This window comes from Mesoplodon mirus, assembly GCF_964341445.2.
Source record: "Mesoplodon mirus genome assembly, chromosome: 5".
NCBI lineage: Eukaryota > Metazoa > Chordata > Mammalia > Artiodactyla > Ziphiidae > Mesoplodon > Mesoplodon mirus.
In genome coordinates, this window is record NC_138980.1 from 75,279,902 (window position 1) to 75,307,164 (window position 27,263).

At 40.1% G+C, this 27,263-nt stretch overlaps 2 protein-coding genes across 5 annotated transcripts in view; one reads left to right on the forward strand and one right to left on the reverse strand.

Moving 5' to 3' along the window:
- Window positions 1-7,631: 7,631 nt before the first annotated feature.
- On the forward strand, window positions 7,632-25,709 carry LOC309805376 (uncharacterized protein; the record flags this gene model as incomplete). Its single annotated transcript, XM_082623299.1, has 6 exons — window positions 7,632-8,459; window positions 8,549-8,612; window positions 14,259-14,441; window positions 23,364-23,517; window positions 24,075-24,172; window positions 25,558-25,709. Exons 1-6 carry the CDS (start codon window positions 8,388-8,390, stop codon window positions 25,707-25,709), a joined length of 723 nt encoding a protein of 240 aa, XP_082479425.1. The 5' UTR covers window positions 7,632-8,387.
- The window catches only part of CDC42SE2 (CDC42 small effector 2), a 164,935-nt gene continuing 162,420 nt past the window's right edge, over window positions 24,749-27,263 (reverse strand). For all 4 annotated transcript variants that reach the window (XM_082623761.1, XM_082623759.1, XM_082623762.1 and 1 more), the window contains one exon: window positions 24,749-27,230. The gene's annotated coding sequence lies outside the window, so the exon portion shown is untranslated. The remainder of the gene's footprint in view (window positions 27,231-27,263) is intronic.

Here is a 27,263-nt window from a genome sequence, read left to right on the forward strand (position 1 = left end):
CTAATGCTAAACTCTTGGTGAGGATGATCATGGAAAAAGAAAAATGGCAAAACTAACCAATGTTAGAAACATAAAAAAGTCATTATTATTATAGTCATTAAAGAGATAGACACTTTGAATAATTAAAATGTGGATGAAATAAACATAGAAAAACAAAACTTACCAAAACTGAAATAAGAAGGAAAATTTAGTTGTTTTATAACTGTTAAAGAAGTTGAGTCTGTCATTTAAAAACCTTTCCATAAAGAAAACTTGTCCTGGATGGCCTTATCTGTGTTATACCAAAATTTTATAGAAGTAATAACACTAATACTATATAACAAAATCTCAGCAGTAGTAGGGATTTGTTAAATAAGATCCTCATAAGAAAACACTAAAAATAAAGGAAATGATTGGTATATTCAACTGTCTTAAAATTAAAAACATGTTCATCCAAAAAATACAGTTTAAAAGAACAAAAGGCTATAGAGTTGTAAAATATATTGTAATTTATATACCCTTCAAAGCACAGGTATCCAGAATATACAAAGTACTTCTTTCCATCAAAAGAAAAAGAACACCCAGGGCTTCCCTGGTGGCGCAGTGGTTAAGAATCCGCCTGCCAATGCAGGGGACACGGGTTCAAGACCCGGTCTGGGGAGATCCCACATGCCGAGGAGCAACTAAGCCCGTGCGCCACAACTACTGAACCTGCGCACTAGAGCCCGCAAACCACAACTACTGAGTCCACGTGCTACAACTAATGAAGCCTGCGTGCCTAGAGCCCATGCTCTGCAACAAGAGAAGCCACTGCAGTGAGAAGCCTGTTCATTGCCACGAAGCATAGCCCCCCACTCGCTGCAACTAGAGAAAGCCCGTGTGCAGCAACAAAGACCCATCCGCCCAAAAATAAATAAATTTTTTAAAAAAAGGAAAAAGAGCACCCAATAGAAAAATGGGTAAAAGAATTAAAGAAGCACTTCATAAAAGGGGAAACTGTCCAATAAACATGAAATGTGCCTAATCTCATTATTAAAAACCTCTACGTAAGTTTAGATTTGATGATGAGGGATGTGTTAGCCGTGCTACCTTCTATTTGGAGTGTGGTGGCAGATGGTCAAGGGTCAAAAGCTATCTTTTGGGAGAAGCAAGAACAGGGCTAAATTTGGAGGAAGCTGTCGTTTAAAAATGCACTGGAACTGCCAGATGGTGCCACGCTATAGTGTGACCCTTCCTGGGATCTTTGTCTTTTTTTTTTTTAATCTTTTTTGGAGTATAATTGCTTCACAATACTGTGTTAGTTTCTGTTGCACAACAAAGGGAATCAGCCATATGCATACACATGTCTTCATATGCCCTCCCTCTTGAGCCTCCCTCCCATCCTCCCTATCCCACCCTTGTAGGTCATCACAAAGCACCGAGCCTATCTCCCTGTTCTATGCTGCTGCTACCCACCAGCCAACTATTTTACATTCTTTAGTGTATGTATGTCAACGCTTCTCTCACTTTGCCCCAGCTTCCCCCTCCCACCCCATGTCCTCAAGTCCATTCTCTATGTCTGCCTCTTTATTCTTGCCCTGCACCTAGGTTCATCAGTACCATTTTTTTTTAAGATTCCATATATATTCATTAGCATACAGATATGTTTTTGTCTTTCTGACTTCACTCTACGACAGACTGTAGGTCCATCCACCTCAACACAATAACTCAATTTCGTTTCTTTTTATGGCTGAGTAATATCTCATTGTATCTGTGTGCTACATCTTCTTTATCCATTCATCTGTCGATGGACATTTCGGTTGGTTCTGTGTCCTGGCTATTGTAAATAGTACTGCGGTGAACATTATGATGGTACATGTCTCTTTTTGAACTATGGTTTTCTCAGGGTATATGCCCAGTAGTGGGATTGCTGGGTCATATGGTAGTTCTATTTTTAGCTTTTTTCAAGGAACCTCCATACTGTTCTCCATAGTGGCTGTATCAATTTACATTCCCACCAACAGTGCAAGAGGGTTCCCTTTTCTCCACACCCTCTCCAGCATTTATTGTTTGTAGAGTTTTTTGATGATAGCCATTCTGACTGGTGTGAGGTGATACCTCACTCTAGTTTTGATTTGCATTTCTCTAATGATTAGTGATGTTGAGCATCTTCGTGTGTTTGTTGGCAATCTGTATATCTTTTTTGGAGACATGTCTATTTAGGGCTTCTGCCCATTTTTGGATTGGGTTGTTTGTTTTTTTGATATTGAGCTGCATGAGCTGTTTGTATATTTTGGAGATTAATCCTTTGTCAGTTGCTTTGTTTGCAGATATTTTCTCCCATGCTGAGGGTTGTGTTTTCGTCTTGTTTATGGTCTCCTTTGCTGTGCAATTAGGTCCCATTTGTTTATTTTGGTTTCTATTTCTGTTACTCTAGGAGGTGGGTCAAAAAAGATCTTGCTGTGGTTTATGTCAAAGAGTGTTTTTCCAGTGTTTTCCTCTAAAAGTTTTTTAGTGTCTGGTCTTACATTTAAGTCTTTTATCCATTTGGAGTTTATTTTTGTGTATGGTGTTTGGTAGTGTTTTAATTTCATTCTTTTACATGTAGCTGTCCAGTTTTCCCAGCACCACTTAGTGAAGAGGCTGTCTTTTCTCCATTGTATGTTCTTGCCTCCTTTGTCATAAATTAGGTGCCCATATATTTATGGGTTTATCTCTGGGCATTCTATCCTGTACCATTGCTCTATATTTCTGTTTTTGTGCCAGTACCATACTGTCTTGATTACTGTAGCTTTGTGGTACAGTTCGAAGTTGGGGAGCCTGATTCCTCCACCTCTGTTTTTCTTTCTCAAGGTTGCTTTGGCTATTCTGGGTCTTTTGTGTTTCCATACGAATTGTAAGATTTTTTTTTTTTACTAATTCTGTGAAGAATGCCATGGGTAGTTTGATAGGGATTGCATGGAATCTGTAGATTGCTTTGGGTAGTGTAGTCATTTTCACAGTATTGATTCTTCCAATCTAAGAACATGGTATATTTCGAGTACAAGTCTTTTGCCTTCTTAGGCAGGTTTTTTCCTAGGTATTTTATTCTTTTTGTTACAGTGGTAAATGGGAGTGTTTCCTTAATTTCTCTTTCTGATTTTTCATTGTTGGTGTATAGGAATGGCAGAGATCTCAGTGTATTAATTTTGTATCCTGCAACCTTACCAAATTCATTGGTTGGTTCTAGTGGTTTTCTGGTAGCATCTTTAGGATTTTCTATGTATAGTGTCCTGTCATCGGCAAACAGTGACAGTTTTACTTCTTCTTTCCAATTTGTATTCCTTTTATTTCTTTTTCTTCTGATTGCCGTGGCTAGGACTTCCAAAACTATGTTGAATAAGAGTGGTGAGAGTGGACATCCTTGTCTTGTTCCTGATCTTAGTGGAAATGCTTTCAGTTTTTCACCATTGAGTATGATGCTTGCTGTGGGTTTGTCATATATGGCCTTTATTATGTTGAGGTAGGTTCCCTCTATGCCCACTTTCTGGAGACTTTTTATCATAAATGGGTGTTGAATTTTGTCAAAAGCTTTTTCTGCATCTATTGAGATGATCATATGGATTTTATTCCTTAATTTGTTAATGTGGTGTATCATATTGATTGATTTGCATATATTAAAGAATCCTTGCATCCCTAGGGTAAATCCCACTTGATCATGGTGTATGATCCTTTTAATGTGCTGTTGGATTCTGTTTGCTAGTATTTTGTTCAGGATTTTTGCATCTATGTTCATCAGTGATACTGGTTTATGATTTTCTTTTTTGGTATCTTTTTCTGGTTTTGGTATCAGGGTGATGGTGGCTTCGTAGAATGAATTTGGGAGTGTTTCTCCCTCTGAAATTTTTTGGAGGAGTTTGAGAAGGATCAGTGTTAGCTCTTCTCTAAATGTTTGATGGAATTCGCCTGTGAACTCATCTGGTCCTGGACTTTTGTTTGTTGGAAGATTTTTAATTACGGTTTCAATTTCATTACTTGTGATAGGTCTGTTTATATCTTCTAATTCTTCCTGGTTCAGTCTTAGAAAATTGTACCTTTCCAAGAATTTGTCCATTTCTTCATGGCTGTCCATTTTATTGGAATACAGTGTTTGTAGTAGGCTCTTTATAATCCTTTGTATTTCTGCAGTGTCAGTTGTGATTTCTCCTTTATCATTTCTAATTTTATTGATTAGCATCCTCTCCCTTTCTTTCTTGGTGAGTCTGGGTAAGGGTTTATCAATTTTGTTTATCTTCTCAAAGAAACAGCTTTTAATTTTATTGATCTTTGCTATTGTTTTCTTCATTCCTATTTCATTTATTTCTGCTCTGATCTTTATGGTTTCTTTCCTTCTACTGACTTTGGGTTTTCTTTGCTCTTCTTACTCTAGTTGTTTTAAGTGTAAGGTTACATTGTTTATTTGAGATTTTTCTTGTTTCTTGAGGTGACATTGAATTGCTATGAACTTCATTCTTAGAACTGCTTTTGCTGCATCCCATAGGTTTTGGGTCGTCATGTTTTCATTGTCATTTGTTTCTATGTATTTTTTTTATTTCTTTGATTTCTTCAGTGATCTCTTGCTTATTTAGTAGCGCACTGTTTAGCCTCCATGTATTTGTGTTTTTTACAGTTTTTTTTCCTGCAATTGATTTCCAATCTCATAGCGTTGTGCACAGTAAAGTTGCTTGATACGATTTAAATTTTCTGAGGCTTGATTTGTAATCATTCGAGGCTTGATTTGTACATCTTGATTTGACCCAAGATGTAATCTATCCTGGAAAATGTTCCGTGTGCACTTGAGAAGAAAGTGTATTCTGCCATTTTTGGATGGAATGTTCTATACATATCAATTAAATATCTGATCTATTGTGTCATTTAAAGCTTGTGTTTCCTTATTTATTTTCTGTTTGGATGATCTGTCTGTTGGTGTAAGTGGGGTGTTCAAATCCCCTATATAATTGTGTTACTGTCTGTTTCTCCTTTCATGGTTGTTAGCATTTGCCTTATGTTATTGAGGTGCTCCTGTGTTGGGTGCATAAACATTTATAATTGTTATATCTTTTTCTTGGATTGATCCTTTGATCATTATGTAGTATCCCTCCTTATCTCTTATAACAATCTTTATTTTAAAGTCTATTTTATCTGATATAAGTATTGCTACTCCAGCTTTCTTTTGATTTCCATTTGCATAGAATATCTTTTTCCATCCCTTCACTTTCAGTCTGTATGTGTCCCTAGGTCTGAAGTGGGTCTCCTGTAGATAGCATATATATGGGTCTTGTTTTTGTATCCATTCAGCCAGTCTGTGTCTTTTGGTTGGGACATTTAATCCATTTACATTCAAGGTTATTATTGATATGTATGTTCGTATTACCATTTTCTTAATTGTTTTGGGTTTGTTTTTGTGTGTCTTTTTCTTCTCTTTTTCTTCTCGCTTAGAGAAGTTTCTTTAGCATTTGTTGTAAAGCTGGTTTGGAGGTGCTGAATTCTCTTAGCTTTTGCTTGTTTGAAAAGCTTTTGATTTCTCCATTGAATCTGAATGAGGTCCTTGCTGGGTAATCTTGGTTGTAGGTTTTTGTCTTTCATCACATTAAGTATATCCTGACACTGCCTTCTGTCCTGAAGAGTTTCCACTGAAAAATCAGCTGATAACTTTATGGGGATTACTTTGTATGTTATCTTTTGTTTTTCCCTTGCTGCTTTAAATATTTTTTCTTTGACTTTAATTTTTGTGTGTTTGATTAATATGTGTCTTGGTTTGTTTTTCCTAGGGTTTATCCTATATGGGACTCTCTGTACTTCCTGGACTCAGGGGACTATTTCCTTTCCCATGTTAGGGAATTTTCGACTATAATCTCTTCAGATATTTTCTCAGACCCTTTCTTTTTTTCTTCTTCTTCTGAGACCCCTATAATTAGAATGTTGGTGCGTTTAGTGTTGTCCGAGAGGTCTCTGAGATTGTCTTTAGTTCTTTTCATTCTTTTTTCTTTATTCTGCTCCTCAGCAATTATTTCCACCATTTTGTCTTCCAGCTCACTTTTTCATTCTTCTGCCACAGTTTTTCTGTTATTGATTCCTTCTAGTGTATTTTTCATTTCAGTTATTGTGTTGTTTATCTCTGTTTGTTTGTACTTTAGTTCTTCTAGATCTTTGTTAAACATTTCTCGTATTTTTTCATTCCGTGCCTCCATTCTATTTCCAAGATTCTGGATCATCTTTACTATCATTACTCTGAATTCTTTTTCAGGTAGATTGCCCATTTCCTCTTCATTTATTTGGTCTTGTAGGTTTTTACCTTGCTCCTTCAGCTGTGACATATTTTTTTGATGTCTCATTTTTTTTTCTTTATGAGTGGGATTGTGTTCCTGTCTTACTGATGGTGTGGCCTGAGGCTTCCAACACTGGAGTTTGTAGGTTATTCAGTAGAGCTGGGTCTTGGTGCTGAGATGAGGAACTCCGTGAGTCTTCACTCTGATGAATATTCCCTGGGGTCTGAGGTTCTCTGTTAGTCCAGTGGTTCGGACTCAGAACTCCTACTGCAGCAGCTTCAGCCCAATCCCAGCTCGTGACCCAAGATCCTGCAAGCCGCGTGGGGCAGCCAAAAAAAAAAAAAAAAAAAGCAAAAAATCAAACTAGACTAGGAAACTAACAGATATGTTAGAAAGAGTATAAAAATAAAAATATAGATGAATCAACAACCGGAAGGTACATCAGTACCACAATAGTAAAAAAAAAAAAAGAGGAGGGTGAAGAAAAAAAAAGCAGGGAGGAAAGACCTTGGCTGTGGAGGGCGGGGCCTAAGTAAGGGTGAGGTTTGGGCAGTGGGTGGGGCAAATGCTCACACCCCACAGGACTAGAAAAGGCCTTGGGGGCTCTGGAGGGTGCGGCTTCGGGTCAAGGAACAGAAGGGGCCCAGGCGTGCCCCCCACCCCTGGTCTCAGAGGGCAGGGGACTTCACTTGGGAGCCCAGCAGGCTTCCTGAGCTCTAGTGGGTGGGGCAAACGCCCTCCTCTCCTCTCCTGCTCCTTAGGTCTGGGAGGCCTCCTCCTGCCTGCTTCTCCTGATCTCCCGGTCCTATGCCCCTAGGACCAATGCAGCCAGTGGGGGAAAGGGGAGCCTTGGAGGGCAGGGGACCAGCCTGGGAGCTCAGCAGGCTCCCAGGGTCCAAGTGGTCAGGGCAATTGCGCTCTGCTCCTCTCCTGCTCCTCCGGATGGCTCCTCCCACCTGCCTCACCTGATCTCCCCGGCCTCAGGAGCACTGATCCTGTCTGGCCTCTGCTTCTCCTCCCCTCTCAGTCTCCCCACGTCCTACCAGTTCACTTTGGGGTTCCTCCCATCTCCTTGGGCATCAGAGTCCCCCAACAGTGGCCAGCAGGTGCCCTAGTTGTGAGGAGACGCTAACTATGCATCTTCCCACACTGCCATCTTGACTCTGCCTCAGGATCTTTGTCTTCAAAAAAGGTGAGAGCAAGACCTACTGTCATATATATATATATATATATATATATATAAAGTTACTTTTGGTCACGTTGGGTCTTCATTGCTGTACGCGGACTTTCTCTAGTTGCGGCAAGCATGGGCTACTCTTCGTTGCGGTGTGCGGGCATCTCGTTGCAGTGGCTTCTCTTGTTGTGGAGCACAGGCTCTAGGCATGCGGGCTCAGTAGTTGTGGCTCACAGGCTCTAGAGCGCAGGCTCAGTAGTTGTGGCTCATGGGCTTAGTTGCTCCATGACGTGGGATCTTCCTGGACCAGGGATCAAACCCGTGTCCCCTGCATTGGCAGGCGGATTCTTAGCCACTCAGCCACCAGGGAAGTCCCTATTTTTTTTTTTTATTTATTTTAGGTTGTGCAATGTGAGTTGTTAAAGTTTATACTGTGGTAATTTTATATACATACACATTGTGAAATGATAATCACAGTTAATGCACTCATCATCTCACGTAGTTACCTTTTTTTGTAGTGAGAACACTTAAGATCTACTCTCAACACATTTCAAGTTTACAATTATGGAAAACAGTATGGAAGTTCCTCAAAAAATTAAAAATAGAACTGCCATATGATCCAGCAACCCCATCTCTGGGTATATATCCAACGGAAAAGAAATCTTTTTCAAAGAGATACCTGCTCTCTCGTGTTCATTGCAGCATTATCCACAGTAGCAAGATCTGCAAACAAGCTAAGTGTCCATTGATGGGTGACTGGATAAAGAAAATGTATGTGTGTGTACATATACATATATTTTTTTAGTTTCTTTTGCAAGCTCACCTTCCTCAAATTTCTTGCTAAATGATGTAATTCCTCAAAAAAAAAAAAAAAAAGTAGAACAAGGTAATTTCTTAACGATGTTTCCAGATATGTCTGCAGCACAGTGAAATATTTCAGAAGACTCCTCCTTCACAGAGGTAATGTAATGGAAGTATTTCCAAACAGAAAATATGGAATTTTAGGCAAATTCTATTTGGATAATCTTCAGATGATAATGGTCAGTATGGATACAGCTATTTCCTAATACAGTGTTTGTACATCTGGACATAGGATGTGGAATACTTGATAAGTGGTGTTTTTTTCCAGGGCTCCCAAAGGAAATCTTCCAGAAAATACAAATGGCCCAACTATGAACAGGAATGGAAAGCAGGTAATATATATAAAAGCCAATTAAAGCCAATTAAACTTCTATAGTCTACACTGAACAACATACTTCAAAGACTCCTGGCAGCTGCTCATCCTTTCTGACTACTTTTTGATCTTCCTAACTTTGACCATTTTGGTGGGTATGTAATGGTGTTTTTCTGTGGTTTTGGTTTTCATTTCCCTTATTGTTAACGGGGTTGAGCTTTTCAGATTTGTATGAGCAATTGAATTTGTACTGTTACGAAATGTTTTTGAGTTTATTTTTTCTTATCAATTTGTAAATATTCTTTATATATTCTAGATATGACTCCTTCATCTGTTATATCTATGGCAGATATTCTCTCTCCCTCTGTGGCTTGCTTTTTCATAGCCTTAGTAGTGTCTATTGATGAAGGGAAGTTCTTAATTTTGAACTAGAGAAATTCTTTTCCTTTATGGTTAGTGCTTTGTTTGTGATCTATTTAAGAAGTCTTTCTGTACAACAACATATTTGTGTTATTTTTTAGATACTTGGATGTTTTGCCTCTTAAATTTAGCTCTGAAGTATATCTGGAATAGGTTTTTGTGTATAGTGTGAGGTAGATGTCAGGTTTTATTCTCAGATCTACAGATTGTTCCTGCACCATTTATTGAAAAGATAAGTCCTTTTTCCATTGCACTTCAGCGATATCAACTGTCCATATGTATATAAGTGTATCTGGGGTCTGTGTTCTCTTTAATCAGCCTATTTGTTCTTCCATTCCCCAATACCACATTGTCTTAATTACTCTTATTATAATACATACTAATATCTGGTAGAGAAAGTTTTTTGACACTGTTCTTTTTCAAAAACATGTTAACTATTCTTGTATCATTGCATTTCCAAATGAGTTTTACAACCAGCTTATCAATTTATATGCACACATACAAACACACAGGCACACACAAACAATTGTGGTTTTGAATGGGATTTTCTTACCAACTTGAAGAAAATTAACACCTTCATAAAATTTAGTCTCCCTATCTGTGAACCCAGTATATGCCTCCATTTATTTCGATTTTCTGTTGCTCTCACTGTTTTATTGTTGTGTGTTTAAGGGCTTTCATATTTCTCATATAAGGTTTATTTTTAAGTGTTTTAAGTATTTTTTGTTTATTTTTTCTCTTAATTTTTAATTAGTTAATTAACTAATTAATTTGGCTGCATTGGGTCTTCATTGCTGCGCACGGGCTTTCTCTAGTTGCAGCAAGGAGGGGCTATTCTTGGTTGCGGTGCATGGGCTTCTCATTGCGGTGGCTTCTCTTGTTGCAGAGCATGGTCTCTAGGCGCGCGGGCCTCAGTAGTTGTGGCACGTGGGCTCCATAGTTGTGGCTCACAGGCTCTAGAGCGCAGCCTCAGTAGTTGTGGCGCACAGGCTTAGTTGCTCCATGGCATGTGGGATCTTCCTGGACCGGGGCTTGAACCCGTGTCCCCTGCATTGGCAGGCAGATTCTTAACCTCTGTGCCACCAGGGAAGTCCCTCTCTTGCTTTACTGAGTTATATACTTGGCAAATAAAAATTGTGTATGTTTTATTTTTATTTATTTATTTAATCCCCTTTCTTTCTCAACCAGATGTGTACAGGGGTTATGCCAAGCAGTGACTACATTTAAAAAATATATTTGTTTATTAATTTGGCTGCATCAGGTCTTAGCTGTGGCATGCTGGCTCTTCATTGTGGTGCGCGGCTTCTCTCTAGTTGTGGTGTGTGTGCTCCAAAGCATGCGGGCTCAGTAGTTGCTCCACGTGGGCTCCAGAACACGTGGACTCAATAGTTGTGGCACGCGGGCTTCTCTCTAGTTGTGGGGCTCTCTAGTTGTGGTGCATGGGCTCTCTAATTGTGGCACCTGCGCTCCAGAGCATGCAGGCTCAGTAATTGCGGCACGCAGGCTCTCTAGTTTTGGTGCACAGGCTCTAGAGCGCACGGGCTTAGTTGCCCCGTGGCATGTGGGATCTTAGTTCCCCGACCAGGGATCGAACCTGTGTCCCCTGCATTGGAAGGCAGAGTCTTAACCACTGGACCACCAGGGAAGTCCCTGTGTATATTTTAGATGTATGTCTTAGTCCATTTGGGCTGGTGTAACAAAATGCCATAGACTGGGTGGCTTATAAACAACAGAAATTTCTTTGTCACAGTTCTGAAGGCTGAGATGTCCAAGATCAAGATGTTGGCAGGCTTAGTGTCTGGTGAGAACTTTTTTCCTGGTTTATAAATGGTGTGTCCTCACAGAACAGAAGGGGCGAGGAATCTCTCTGGGGCCTCTTTTATAAGGGGACTAATCCCATTCATGAGGGCTTTACCCTCATGACCTAACACCTCCAAAGGCCCTACCTTTTAATATCACCTCCAGAGATTAGGATTGCAACATACAGAATTGGGGGCGGGGGTCATAAACATTTAGTGTATAGTGTATACTATACAATGTGATGATTTTATACATGTATACATTGTGAAATGATGACCACAATTAAGCTAATTAACATATCCATCACCTCACATAGTTACAATTTATGTGTGCAGTGAGAACACTTAAGATCAACTCTTTTAGCAAATTTCAAGTATACAATACAGTATTACTAACTATAGTCACCATGGTATACAATACCACTCCAGAACTTACTCATCCCACATAACTGAATCTTTGTACCCTTTGACCAACATCTCCTCTCTTCCCCCCGCCCCCTCAAACCCTGGCAACCACCAGATTCCACATAGAAGTGAGACCATGCAATATTTTTCTATGCTTGGCTTATTTCACTCAGCATAAGGTTCATGCATGTTGTCACAAATAGCAGATTTTTTTCTTTTGTAAGGCTGAATAATATTACTCTGTGTGTGCGTGCAGGAAAAGTATGTGTATGTGCACATGCCCCATAGTTTTTATGCGTTCATCTGTCGACAGACACTTAGGTTGTTTTCAGATCTTGGCAGTTTTGTCAGTAATGCTGCAGTGAACATGGAGATGCAGATACCTCTTCAGCCAACAGTCCGCAAGAAGCTGGAGCCCTCAGTTCTACAAGTTAATGAATTCTGCCAACAACCTGAAGGAGCTTAAGTGGCTTTTTCCCTAGTTAAGCCTCCAGATTCAAGCACAGCCCAGTTGACACCTTGACTACCCAGCCAAGCTGACCCACTGAATTTCGGACTCCTGATGCACTGAAACTATGCTAGTTTAAGCTGTTGAATTTGTGGTGATTTACTGTATAGCAAAAGATAACTACTATATCGTTGGTTAGCTGTATGACCTTGGGGAGGCTGTGTATACTCCCTGTGCCTTAGTTCTCTCATCCTCAAATCAGGTTAACAATAATAACCTATCCCATAGGCTATGAGGATGAAATGAGTTAATGCAAGCAGTCCTCTGGCAATGCCCAGCCCCCTAGAAGTTTTCTCAGTAATTATGAGCTGTTTATCACTGCCTTTCTCTCCCTCCCTCCCTCCCTCTTTTCCCTCTTCATACCTCAGTAGTTTTTTACCCTGATTCTGCATCTCATCTCCTTTTCTAGAATTTCATTTCTGTGCCTAATATAGTCTTGCTGGTCAACACCTCCTTTATCTAATTTTCATTTATCGGACAACCTCAACTATTCTAAATATAATCAAGATACTCCAAAACCAAAATGATTCCATGTAGAAAATACATTAGAGTTATATTCTTGACTTGTTAATGAGACTCAGACCTTTCTTGTTGCCTAAACTAAAGCACACTGGAAGTCAGAACTTAAAACTGTGAGTGGAAAACTTGAGGGAAGCATATTCATAGAGATAAGAATGTGATTAAGACAACCTGAGAGGGGAGGAACCTGAAAACTAAACGGCAGAGAACTCACAAAGCAGTTGGAGGCAGCAACAGGCTGCAGCTCAGGGATCACTGAGGGTTACCACTGAACAAATGCTGGACAGACACTCATTCTCTCTAAATTTTGATTTCCAAATTTGTTTATAATGACAATATTGTCATTAAGAGAGCCTCAAATTCCATTCTACAATAGTGAGAACAGAGTGTGTATTTTATATTTTCATACTTGAAATATGTATGATATAATATTAGAAATATGTAATACTTCAAAAAGATTTAAAGTTGTTAAATAAAAGATATCTTGGGGCTTCCCTGGTGGCGCAGTGCTTGAGAGTCTGCCTGCCGATGCAGGGGACACGGGTTCGTGCCCCGGTCCAGGAAGATCCCACAGGCCGCGGAGTGGCTGGGCCCATGAGCCATGGCCGCTGAGCCTGTGCGTCCAGAGCCTGTGCTCCGCAACGGGAGAGGCCACAACAGTGAGAGGCCCGCGTACCGCCAAAAAAAAAAAAAAGATATCTTGTTCAACAACAACAAAATGAAAACCCACAATTTTAAAATGCGCAAAGGACTTGAATAGAAATTTTTCAAAGAAGAGAGAAAAATGGCCAGTAAGCACATGAAAAGATACTCAACATCACTACTCAAGAAGGAAATGCAAAAAACTACAATATACCTCACATCCATTAAGATGGCTATGCTCAGAAAAAAACCAAAAAAAACCCGAAAACTAGAAAATTACAAGTGTTGAGAAGGATGTGGAGAAACTGGAACCCTGTGCACTCTTGGTGGGAATGTAAAATGGTTCCATCCCCGATGGAAAACAATATGGAGGTTCCTGAAAAAGTTGATAACGATACAACCGCTAAAAGAATTGAGAGCAGAATCTCAAAGAAAGATTTGTACACTCATGCATTATTCACAATAGCCAAGAAGTGAAAGCAACCCAAATGTTTATTGATGGATAAATACATAAATAAAATGTGGTATATATGTAAATGGAATATTATTCAACTTTAAAAAGGAAGGAAATTCTGATACATGCTACAACATAGATGAACCTTGAAAACATGTTAAGTGAAATAAGCCAGTAACAAAAAGGCAAATACTGCTATGATTCTGCTGTGTGAGGTGTCTAGAGTAGTCACATACATAGACACAGAAAATAGAACTGTTATTGCCAAAGGCTGGGGAGAGAAAAATGGGGAGTTGTTTGGTGTTTTGCAAGATGAAAATGTTCTGGAAGTTGGTTGCACAATAATGTAAATGTATGTAACACTAATGAAATGTGCACTCAAAAATGGTTACAATGGTAAATTTATGTTTGTGTATTTTACCACAGTTTTTTTTTAATGCCCCGCAGAAATCTAACCCAAGAAAGATTAACAAATGAAATAGTTGTGGTGGCTGCAGCTAGACAGAGAGAGGGAAACTCATAGGCAGTAATAGAGGGTTTCAACTCCTTTGAGACCAGAAGTATGTTGAGGGCAGTTGCACGTACCTAATAAACCCAAACTCCAAATGCTCTCTCCTCCTGTGTCTCATCCATAAAACCCCCTAGGGCACTAGAGATCAAGTTGCTAGTCAGCACTGAGATTTACACCAAGGGCAAAGACTCACAGGGAAACTTACCCTTAGGTTTTAACTCCAGCTTGTCAAGCACTCATTTCACTACAACCCTGGGGCTTCATCATGCTGAGGAGCTAACAAACTTGAAAGCAGTTATTTTTCTATCATCACTAACGTCAGATATTTAAATCCTATTTGAGCTCATGGCTTCCTTTGAGAGGCAGAGTAATCAACAAGATGGACCAAAGAACTCTTTCTGTTCCAGGAAGCGCATGCAGGGGACAGGTGCTGGGTTGTGGTCTGGAGATCTGCTGGGGACCCAGGTGCTCAGGACGGCAGGAGGTTGGGAATCCTGTGTGGACTCACTGCTTGGAGCTGAACACTGAACCTCCTTTCTGGCTTCTGACCTCCCCAAAGCCCGCAAGCCCACTGCAGCCTGGACCTCAGGGTAGGTTCTGTGGCTAGGCTGTTCCTGGCATTCTGAGTTACTGCTTATTTTCTTTTCAGTATTTTTAATTTTCCAATTTAAAAAATATTTTGTGGGGCTTCCCTGGTGGCGCAGTGGTTGAGAGTCCGCCTGCCGATGCAGGAGACACGGGTTCGTGCCCCGGTCCGGGGGGATCCCACATGCCGCGGAGCGGCTGGGCCCGTGAGCCATGGCCGCTGAGCCTGCGCGTCCGGAGCTTGTGCTCCACAGCGGGAGAGGCCACCACAGTGAGAGGCCCGCGTACCGCAAAAAAAAAAAAAAAATTTTGTGTTGGGTCATCCTGAATGAACCCTGTCCTGCCGACACCTTTTGATTTAAAGAGTATGGCGTCTTCCCAGGTCTCCAGGGTCTGGAATGCAGTGTTGGGTCAGGGCTTCTGAGGAGCAGAAGGTTTGAGGCTTCAGAGCCAGGTATTCTCTCTCCATTCAGGTGACAGCGGAGGAGAACCGGAAGTCCAGCAGAGTGGCTTAGAATCCTCTCTTTTCTGCCCTTTGTCTGTCTTCTCATCTGTAAACCTCATCTCCTTTGAGATAGGCACTGGCAAGCAGCTGAAGGATGTGGACTTAACCCCTGTTCTTAACCCCACTCCTGCATTTTGCCCTACAAGCCTTCCTGACTTTCCTTGTCTTACAACAACTCCTCATTCCCTTTTTATTTTTTACTTATTTTTTAATTTTTTAAATTTATTTATTTTATATTTTAATTTTTTACTTATTAATTTTATATTTTATTTTTGGCTGCGTTTGGTCTTCGTTGCTGTGCGTGGGCTTTCTCTAGTTGCCGCCAGCAGGGGGCTACTCTTCGTCGCGGTGCGCGGGCTTCTCATTGTGGTGGATTCTCTTGTTGCGGAGCATGGGCTCTAGGCACATGGGCTTGGTAGTTGTGGCTTGCGGGCTCTAGAGCACAGGCAGAGTAGTTGTGGCACATGGGCTTAGTTGCTCCACGGCATATGGGATCTTCCCGGACCAGGGCTCGAATGCGTGTCCCCTGCATTGGCAGGTGGATTCTTAACCACTGTGCCACCAGGGAATTGCCCCATTCCCTTTTTAAAGGCAACTATTCCTTTCCCAATCCGTGGGGTTTGTGTAGGACTGCAACTCGCCTCATACACGTGTGTACGTGTGTACGTGACTGCATGCGGGCCAGTGTGAGGCATTCCTTGGAACTCCTAGCGTGTAGGTCAAGGCCAGCTCCTGTATGACCCCATGACATGCATCATAAACTGTAAGACTACTATGCCCAGTAATTGGCTATTTGACCTTGAGCAGGTTATTTACCCTCTAATCTGTCCCATCATCTATGACATTGGGAGAGTAAAAGCTCTTATTAAATAGGATGGTTTTGAGAATGAGCCAAGCCCACGCCTAGCAGGTGACTGGTGTTTACTAAACGTCTCCTCACCTTCTCCCTCCGGTGTCCCATCTTCTCATGTAGCCCCACAGCCAGGCCCTCCTCCCTCCCATGAGGCAAGGCCTGCAGTGTTTTGGCAATCTGGAACCAGTCTAATGAATAAGCCAATAATTGAACCTGTACTGGAAGTTCCACCTTCTGTGTTTCTTAAAATTGGAAAGAAAATAGAGATCATACTTTTGTTAGTATTTTTACCACCTATTTCACCAGAAGCCTATGCTGCTGATTTTCTCTGTACAGTCCTTGTAGGTCCTTCATTTTTTGAACCACCAAGGGTGTCGTTGAGCTAGACTGACATACCTGCTGTTCTCTGGTTGTTCGTTGTACCTGAGAGCTGCAGAGACTGCGAGGCAGGAGAGAGCTCTCCACAGAGGTCCCCACTACTGAGCAGAGAAAGGAGGGTGCCAGAATCAGGGAAGAGAAAGCACAGCCTGCATTCTAAAATCCAAGTCAAGAAGGTCTGTCTAGTCCTAGAACACATCGTGTTTGCCACTCACTGATTTCCTCGAGTAACTGGCTGGGCTGCACTGGCGTCTCCCCTTCCTTAGTGCCAGCACACTAGGAAAGGCCCACGTCCACGTCACAATTTTTTTGCACATGGTGTTTTTCACATGGGACACTAGGTCAACATCTATGTCCGATCCTGTGTGTGGTATGAGGCTTTAATGGAGAACATCAAATGGTTTTTCCGTAGATATGCATGATGTGTTTATCCCTTAAGTCCCTGCTATGTGCCAGGCACAGTGAGGGTGCTCTGTATAAAGCATTAGGCATCACCTTATTAGTGGCATCTAGCAAACAAAGACCTCGTGTGTAATGGCTTTTACAGCCTGCGTGGAACTCCTGCTGCCTGCAGGAACAAATGCACCTTAGTCCTGAGGTATTGGGCAGTTGCTGACATGGCCTCTTTTGGGGTCTTTGGTTCTTGTGATGGTCATGTATATTCCCATGAACCTTTTTAGTAAGATGTCAATCCTGAAAGCATCATTTCTGGTGGCACAGCATGTTGGGCACAAGTGGTCTCAATTAGAGTTTATCCCAAGTTTGCACTTAGGAGGAATAGAGAAAAGGATGTCAGGTGGTTGATTTGCATTTTTCAGCTGTATGTCCAAGTCTACTTGGAGGCAATTCTCAGTGGACACTTGATTAGAATGTAAATGTCATACTTTTCTTAATGTTTCCCTTCTCTTTATTTTCCCACTCTGCTGTTGCCTTTGATCAAGTTCACCTAATCTGTTCTTTGACTTTCTAAGAATTTGACTACCCGCTACACCTCACAGAAGTGGAATTGTTACTGACCCAGGCCCTTGGACTCTTTAATCAATAGACATTCATAAGAGGCCAGAGAATTTCAGGCAAGGCGTTACTGGGGCTCACACTGCAGCACAAGGGAGTCAAAGCAAGAAACAGACATCCTTGCCCACTCCCCAGGAGGAAATGCTTGGGTCCTTAAATGGGATAACAGGGGCAGGTCCATGGGTTGGGCAGGAGGCAGAGCTTAGGTGGTCTGTTCCCCTTGGTGGTGCTGTGTGCAGGGATCATGTGCAGTACCCTGCTTTTGCTCCCGGCACCCCCAAAATGGCGGACTTGCTCACTACTGCCTCCCCACAAATCTCGTATACTGGTCATGATGCCCCAACTGCTCCTGCATGCAGTTATTTTTAGTCACTTATAGTTTCTTTGTATCCTACTGCTCAAGGAGATGTTTGTCCAGGTGCAAGCACTCCAGTAGAGGATCCCAGGTCCCAGCCTATCTCAGCATCACATCCTCAAAGTTCATTTACATTGCTGGATGTATCAGAATTTCTTTTTTTAAGGCTGAATAATATCCCATTGTTAAGTATATACCACATTTTATTTTTCCATTCAGCTGTCAACGAACACTTGAGTTACCTCTACATCTTGGCTGTTGTGAATAATGTTGCTATAATCATGAGTGTACAAATATCTCTTTGAAACTCTGCTCTCAGTTCTTTTCGATATATACCCAAAAGTAAGATCATATGGTAGTATTTTCAATTTTTTAAGGACCCTCCATAGTTTTCCATGGCATTTGCACCATTTTACATTCCCACCAACATGCACAGAGTTCCAGTTTCTCCATATCCTAACACATTGTTTCTTTTGTTTTGTTTTTGTTCTTACCAAAGCCATCTTATTATGAGATGCTATCTCATTATGGTTTTGATTTGCATTTCCCTCATGATTAGTGATGTTAAGCATCTTTTTATGTGCTTATTGGCCATCTGTCTCTCTTCTTTGGAGAAATGTCTATTCAAGTCCTTTGCCCACTTTTTAATTGAGCTGATTGTTCTCTGTAACTGAGTGGTAGGAGTTCTTTGTATATGCTGAATACAACCCTTTATCAGATATAGGATTTGTAAATAATGTTCTCCCATTCTATAGGTTTCCTTTTTATTCTGTTGATCGTATTTTTTTGATGCACACAAGTTTTTAATTTTGAAGAAGTCCAGTTTTTCTGTTCACTTTTGTTGCCTGTGCTTTTGGTGTCTTATCCAAAAAAATGATTGCCGTATGCACTGTCATGATGCTTTTCCCCTGTGTTTTCTTCTAAGAGTTTCATAGTTTTAGGTCTTATGTTTATGTCTTTGATCCAATTTTTGTATATCGTTTAAGGTAATGGTCTGCTAGTCTGAATGCCTGTGTCCCCTCCAGGTTGATATGTTGAGATCCTAATGCCCTATGTGATGGTGTTAGTAGGTTGGCCTTTGGAAAGTGCTTATTAAGTCATGGAGGCTCTGCCCTGAATGGAATTGGTGCTCTTATACAAGAGGCTCCAGAGATATCCGTTGCCTCTTGCACCATGTGAGGACACAGCAAGGTGGCACTGGCTATGAGCTAGGAAGTAGGGCCCTCACCAGAAGGCAACCATGCTGGCACCTTGATCTTCAACTTCCCAGCCTCCAGAATTATAAGAAATAAATTTGTTGTTTATAAGATACCCAGTCTGTGGTATTTTGTTGTAGTAGCCTAAACATACTATGACATGGTTCATCTTTATTCTTTTGTATGTGGATATCCAATTTTTCCAGCACCGTTTGTTGAAAAGACTGACTTTAATCCATTGAGTGGTCTTAGCATCCTTGTTGAAAGTCATTTGACCACACATAGGAAAGTTTATTTCTGGGATTCCTATTTTAGTTGTCTATATGTCTCTTTATGACAGTACTACACTGTTTTAATTACTGTAGATTTACATTGTTTTAAAATCAAGTGTGGTACCTCCACCTTTTTCTTTTTCAACATTAGTTTGACTCTTCAGGGTCCCTTGAGATTCCATATGAATGTTAGGATGGATTTTTCTATTTCTGAAAAAAAAACGCCCCTGGGATTTTGAGTGCATTAAATCTGTAGATCATCTTGGATACGACTGTCATCCTAACAGTATTTAGTCTTTCAGTCCATAAACAGAGGATGTCTTTTATTTGTGTCTTCTTTAATTTCTTTCACTAATGTTCTATAGTTTTCAGCACAGAAGTCTTTTGCCTCCTTGGTTAAATTTATTCCTAAGTGTTTTATTCTTCTTGACTCTATTGTAAATGGAATCGTTTTCTTAATTTCCTTTTTGGATTGTTTATTGCTAGTGTACAAAAACAACTGATTTTTGTGTGTTGATTTTGTATCTTGCCACTTTGTTAATTTATTTGTTCTAACAGGTGTGTGTGTGAGCTGTAATCTTTAGGGCTTTCTACATATCAGATCATGTTGTGTGTGAAGCAAGCTAACTGCCTTTTAACTTTTTCTTGTTTAACTGCTCTGGCTAGGACTTCCAGTTATTTTGTTCAGTAAAAGTGGTGAAAGCAGACATCTGTGTCTTGTTCCTGATCTTAAAAGAAAAGCTTTCAGTCTTTCATCATTGAATATGAATACCACCTGTGAGCTTTTCATATATGGTCTTCATTTTGTTTGTTTCCTTCTATTCCTAGGTGGTTGAATGTCTTTATTGTAAAAGGGTATTGAGTTTTGTAACACTGAGATGGTCAAATGGGTTTTTATTCACTGTCACTTTGCAAATGTGGTATATTACAAGGACTGACTTTATTATATTGAGCCATTCTTGCACTCCTGGAATAAATCCCACTTGGTCATCATGTGTAATCCTTTTGTCATCATGTATAATTCTTTTAATGTGCTGTTGAATTCTGTTTGCTATTATTTTGTTGAGGATTTTTGTATTGCTTTCCTCTTGGTGCTTTTAAGATTGTCTTTGACTTTTGATGGTTTGATTAAATCTTGGTGTGGGCCTCTTTGGATGTATCCCACTTTGAGTTGTTGAGCCCCTCATGTTTATATTCCCATTTTCCCCCTCAAATTTAGGATATCTACAGCCACTCGCTCCCTGTACCTTTTGTGCTATGTTCTGACTGGCAGTGTGCCCCCTGGAGTTCATGTTGAAATTCTGACTCCCAAAGGTGATGGTATTACAAGGTGCAGCCTTTGGGAAGTGCTTCAGTCACAAGGGTGTAACTCAAGAATGGGATTAGTGCTGGATACAGGAGACTCCAGAGAGCTCCCCAGCACTCCCACCAGGTGAAGATATGAAAAATCTGCATCTGGCAGAGGGCCCTCACCTGACTGTTGCTGGCACCCTGATCTCAGACTTTAAGCCTCCAGAACTGTGAGAAGTAACTTTCTGTTGTTTATAAGCCACCCAAATCTGGGGTATTTTGTCATAACATCCCTAACAGACTAAGCTTCCTTTCACTATTTCTGAAAAGTAAAATACTTTGGGTGTTGTTTCTGGTTTTCTTTAAAAACAATATTTCCTGACACTGCCTGAACATGCTGCAGCCAACAAAGTGGTCCATGCACCTCACCAGAGGCGGATGGGCCCTGGGGAGCTCAAAGCACAGAGCTAGGGTCTAGGGTAAAGGATTCAGTCAGCTCAGACATTTGAAAGGCACAGAGATTTTTTTTTTTAACATCTTTATTGGAGTATAATTGCTTTACAATGGTGTGTTAGTTTCTGCTTTATAACAAAGTGAATCAGTTATACGTATGTTCCCATATCTCTTCCCTCTTGTGTCTCTCTCCCTCCCACCCTCCCTATTCCACCCCTCTAGGTGGTCACAAAGCACCGAGCTGATCTCCCTGTGCTATGCAGCTGCTTCCCACTAGCTATCTATTTTACATTTGATAGTGTATATATGTCCATGCCACTCTCTCACTTTGTCCCAGCTTACCCTTCCCCCTCCCCATATCCTCAAGTCCATTCTCTAGTAGGTCTGTGTCTTTATTCCCGTCTTGCTCCTAGGTTCTTCATGACCTTTTTTTCTTTCTTAGATTCCATATATATGTGTTAGCATACGGTATTTGTCTTTCTCTTTCTGACTTACTTCACTCTGTATGACAGACTCTAGGTCCATCCACCTCACTACAAATAACTCAATTTTGTTTCTTTTTATGGCCGAGTAATATTCCATTGTATATATGTGCCACATCTTCTTTATCCATTCATCTGTTGATTGACACTTAGGTTGCTTCCATGTCCTGGCTATTGTAAATAGAGCAGCAATGAACATTGTGGTACATGACTCTTTTTGAATTATGGTTTTCTCAGGGTATATGCCCAGTAGTGGGATTGCTGGGTCATATGGTAGTTCTATTTGTAGTTTTTTAAGGAACCTCCATACTGTTCTCCATTGTGGCTGTATCAATTTACATTCCCACCAACAGTGCAAGAGGGTTCCCTTTTCTCCACACCCTCTCCAGCATTAATTATGTGTAGATTTTTTGATGATGGCCATTCTGACTGGTGTGAGATGATATCTCATTGTAGTTTTGATTTGCATTTCTCTAATGATTAATGATCTTGAGCATTCTTTCATGTGTTTGTTGGCAAACTGTATATCTTCTTTGGAGAAATGTCTATTTAGGTTTTCTGCACATTTTTGGATTGGGTTGTTTGTTTTTTTGATATTGAGCTGCATGAGCTTCTGGTAAATTTTGGAGATTAATCCTTTGTCAGTTGCTTCATTTGCAAATATTTTCTCCCATTCTGAGGGTTGTCTTGGTCTTGTTCATGGTTTCCTTTGCTGTACAAAAGCTTTGACGTTTCATTAGGTCCCATTCGTTTATTTTTATTTCCATTTCTCTAGGATTTATGTCATAGTGTTCTGCCTGTTTTCCTCTAAGAGTTTGATAGTGTCTGGCCTTACATCCATTTTGAGTTTATTTTTGTGTATGGTGTTAGGGAGTGTTCTAATTTCATACTTTTACATGTACCTGTCCAGTTTTCCCAGCACCACTTATTGAAGAGGCTATCTTTTCTCCACTGTGTATTCTTGCCTCCTTTATCAAAGATAAGGTGACCATATGTGCATGGGTTCACCTCTGGGCTTTCTATCCTGTTCCATTGATCTATATTACTGTTTTTGTGCCAGTACCATACTGTCTTGATTACTGTAGTCTTGTAGTGTAGTCTGAAGTCAGGGAGCCTGATTCCTCCTGCTCCGTTTTTCATTCTCAAGATTGCTTTGGCTATTCGGGGTCTTTTGCGTTTCCATACAAATTGTGAAATTTTTTGTTCTAGTTCTGTGAAAAATGCCAGTGGTAGTTTGATAGGGATTGCATTGAATCTGTAGATCGCTTTGGGTAGTAGAGTCATTTTCACAGTGTAGATTCTTCCAAGCCAAGAACATGGTGTATCTCTCCATCTATTTGTATCATCTTTAATTTCTTTCATCAGTGTCTTATAATTTTCTGCATACAGGTCTTTTGTCTCCTTAGGTAGGTTTATTCTTAGATATTTTACTTTTTGTTGCAATGGTAAATCAGAGTGTTTTCTTAATTTCACTTTCAGATTTTTCATCATTAGTGTATAGGAATGCCAAAGATTTCTGGCACACAGATTTTTAAAAGATGGATGTGTTCAGACAGCTTCAATTAGAACATTAAGAAAAAGGTAACTAGGGGCTTCCCTGGTGGTGCAGTGGTTAAGAATCCGCATGCCAATGCAGGCGACACAGGTTTGAGCCCTGGTCCAGGAAGATCCCACACGCTGCAGAGCAGCTAAGCCTGTGCACCACAACTACTGAGCCTGTGCTCTAGAGCCCGTGAGCTACAACTACTGAAGCCTGTGTATCTAAAGCCCATGGTCTGCAGTAAGAGGCCTGTGCGCTGCAACTAGAGAAAGCCCGTGCCCAGCAATGGAGACCCAACACAGCCAAAGGTAAAAAAAGAAATAAAAAAGAAAAAGGTAACTAAGTAGGTCAAGCTCTGAAGATTTTGAAAGAAGTATCTTACTTGCTGCTGCTGTAAAGGAGCAAAAACCAAAGTAAAAACCAGTGCCTAGGAGTTCAGTGTATTCACCTATCTAAAGCTGGTGAACTGAAGAGGTTTAGTGAGGAGTAAAAGCTCTAGTTGTTAACAAATCCAGAGCTTGGATTTACAGAGGAGAAAATTTTGGGTTAGAATTGACACTGTTTTTACTCTCTTGCTTTTATCTTTCAGTGAGACTAAAATCCTTTCTTTGGTACCAAAATCACCACTCTTGTAGTAATTGTGAAGTCCCAGATCAAACATTTGGCTCTTCTTACTCTGGAAGTATCTTTTGGACATCAAAGGCAGATCAGCTAGAACACTATCAAGATGATGCAATTGAGAGGTAAGGGTAGGGTCAAAAGGAGCCCAGAGGTTACTTGTATCTGTTAAAAGCATTTACAAAACCACAAAAAAAAAAACCCACAACAAAACCCTCATCTCAGAAACATCCTGAATACTTAAAGTTTAGGTGCTAAAATATTAAAAGATTAACATGAGTCATTTAATGGTTTAAGTTCTCTTATTGGACCAGTCTAGATGGAAGACAGTAGTAAGCTGAAGGTAAAAATTTCAATTGCTTTCTTACTAGTCTGCTAAAAGTATCTTTTAAGCACAGGGTATATATGAATTTTGTAGACGTTTGCATTTTCACAATTTTAGCAAATTCCAGTCTATGTCTCTGACAGTTTTTATAGATTTGTCCTAATTTTTTGTGCATTTTATGCGTATCCTTTAAAAACATATACTCGAAATAGAGCTCCTAATTAATATACAACATGAGTTTCTTCACATACTTTCATGTTAACCCAATTTCCCTTTAGAGTCCTTGGCCATGAGCTGAGGACAAAGGTTATTGAAACCTTTTGAGATGTTGTTTCCTGATTACTTTTTCTATTCTAGAATACTGTGTGGCAATTCTCATGATACAGCCAAACCTAACTGGCCTATTCTCAGCCAATGCATTAAAGAAAGAGTCTCAAACAAACAAACAGGATCTGGTGAGTACATAGATCTTTGTTCTAAATCAGTGTTTCCCAGCTGTGGCACATCTCTCTTGTGGGGGCTGACATTTAGTGGCCTCCCAGGGGCAGAAGGGGTGTTAACAGCACTCCTTCCTTAGTTTCTGACACCAAAAATAATACCTCTAGACATTTTCAAATGTTCCCTGGGGAACAAAACTGCCCCTGATGGGAACCAGTAATGTCCTGTTTTAGGAGCAAACTGCCCATACATTCTGTGATGATGGACATATTCTATGACTGAGAAACAGAAGTCTTACTTTTATTTTATTTACTTATTTAAATCCTACATACAGTGTGAGGACAAACTGCTTCAGCATGGAAAATTGAGGGGGTTGGATATCTTTGTTAAAAAAAATTGGGGATATTTTTGTTTCTTACTACTTTTAAATGTTTGGAAGTAGGACTTTTTAGGTTTATTCAGTCTAGGTATTTATTAAATTATAAGGTGACATTACAAGTTTAGAAATTTTCCAAACACATAGTAACTCTAAGAAAGGCTAAAAAGGTGATATTAAATATCTCCTTGAAAGAAAGGAATTAACCAAACCAGGATTGAAAAACATTTATTGAAACAAAATCAAATACTTTCTTTTTATTATCTACAAGCCAACACTGAACTTACTTTATTCAAGAATGAACACAATGTACAAAAAAAGTATGCTTATATTATAAAAATATGTCAATTTTATCTCCTGGGTGCTGAGCAGAAGTCATTTTAAACAAAATCAAGGCAAACTTGCTCTCTATAATAGAACTGCTATAATTTAATAACAAAAGTGAAAGCTAATATATACTCACAAAGTCTCTTTAAAGGCCCACTGATAATGCTGTGTTGGAAATGGTGAACCCAGTCACCACAGTTCACATTTCCAACCTATGCTCACTGGCACTGCTTCAGGCCTACATCACGGGAAAGCACCTCTTTTTTACAGAATGCATGTCATTAGTTTACAGTTGTTAGCATGTATTTCAGCAAAGTATTAACAGTCAATCATATTTAGTTAGCTTCAATTTTCACACATTGTTATGGGGAACAAATGACCTCCCGTAACTCCCTAAAAACTCTGTGTCCAAGGTTAGTATCTTAAAATTGTTGGTAATTTCTTGAATAATTACTGGCACCTTCCTGGGCATGTGTTCTTGCAAACAGTGTGGCTACTTGTGCCTGTCAAGTCAGTGGCAGCTGCAGAACAGTTAGAGGCTGAAGAGTGTGCAGCCTTTGGCTTACCATGGAGACATACTCCAGTGCTCACTAGAGTATTTGGCCCTTGGAGAATCAGGAAAGCGAGTGATTGGGGAAAAGGGACCATGCCTCCCTGTATTGTTCCAGGAGTTATACAATTATAAAATCTGTACTAAAGTCAGAATAGAAGTAGACTACATAGCATCCAGCACTGACAAAGCCTTAAATAGCTTGCACACTGGCAGTGCCCTGTCTCTGGCTGAACAGAATGACAGTGGTACCAGGCAAAACCCAGAATGCAGTATCAACACAATTAATGACATCAGATGAATTCAAGTTCCGAAGTTATTAAACTGCAAAATGCCTATTTTGACTGCTAAGCATAAATGTTTTCCCTTGACAGAGTCTCTGGGATTGACACCTATGAAGACTCAAAATTGCAGAATATAAGGACTGAGTATTCTAGTGCCTGCTGTACTGGGTAAATTAACCAAAAGAACCGGGGGAAGAAATGCTTCCATGTTCTGCCTATATAAACCCAATATTTATTTAGTTACCGGTTTCACAAGAACTTGTGACTAAGGTGAAGAGAAATGATCTCTTCCTTTATGCAATTACCTAATTCCTTATAGCTTTCTAAGTCAGTTTCAATTAAGCCCCATTTCCTACATGAACTGTTATTCCTACCAAATGCAACTGTCACATAGGGCTGAACTGGACATAATTTAAACATTTTCATGAAAAACAAACCACTAATTGGCTTAGCACTACACCCTTATGGGGAAGAAGAAGCATTTACAGAAATACAATTTGTGAAGAATAAACGTACTTTGGAACCTGAGCCAAAGGTTTCTCACCAATACCTTAATAAGTCACCATGCAGGTTGTTTTCACAGACAACAACACAGCCAGGTCAACTGTTGCTCCTGGCAACTTCCATTGTCCCAAAATACGTGGAAGATGGAGAGGCCAATGACTGAAATCCACAGTTAGGAATACAGGCCAAAAGCTCAACAAACCGCTACTGGAAGCAACTGGATACCATAATATTAAACATAGACACATGAAAACAGAATGAGCACACAAAGAAATGAACAGCTGCTAAGATCATGATGCTCAGAGTCAAACCCAATGAGGGTATTACCACACACACACAGATACATCACCATACCTGTTTACAATCCCAGGCCCTTGCTCTCAAATAAATATATTGAACATTTACAACAGAATGAATGCCTTATGAATGCAAGCTTTTCTTTTAACTCTAAATAAAAGTCATACTTCTAAAATAAGCTACAAATTGCTTTTTTTTGTGAAACTGATGTGACTTGGTGCCACAGCTAACCTTTCTCTCATAGCAGCAGTATCATCAGCCCGTGGCAGCAAGGAACTGTTCATTTCTGGCATCCCATGGGCTCCCATACAGGCAACTTCATAAAGCATGCAGATACTACTCTGCTGAAGTTTCAAAGGAATAGAAATGATCATTGTGCTTATGGGTCTCATACCTTCCAAAATATACATAAATGGTGACAAATTAAAATAGCAGTTCTTTGCTTACCAATAAAATCATAAGGCAGAGGGGTTGGAGGTGGAAAGAGAAATTGTTAAAAAATGCAGGAAAAAATGCAAAACAGTGCTAGCATTCACAAAAAAGATCATGCTAAAATCAGATCCATATTCATAAAAATCAATCATTAAGCCACAATCCAAAGAACTCTGTCCATGAGTCCAAAGGCATGCATGCCAGCTGAAGGAAATGCAGGATTCTTCTGACAATAGTTTCTTCAGAGCAGAATAGTTAACGTGTCACTGGAGTAATCACAACAGGGTGAACAAGACGCCATCACACTTTTTTGCAATTGAAAAGGAAAAGAAAAGCAA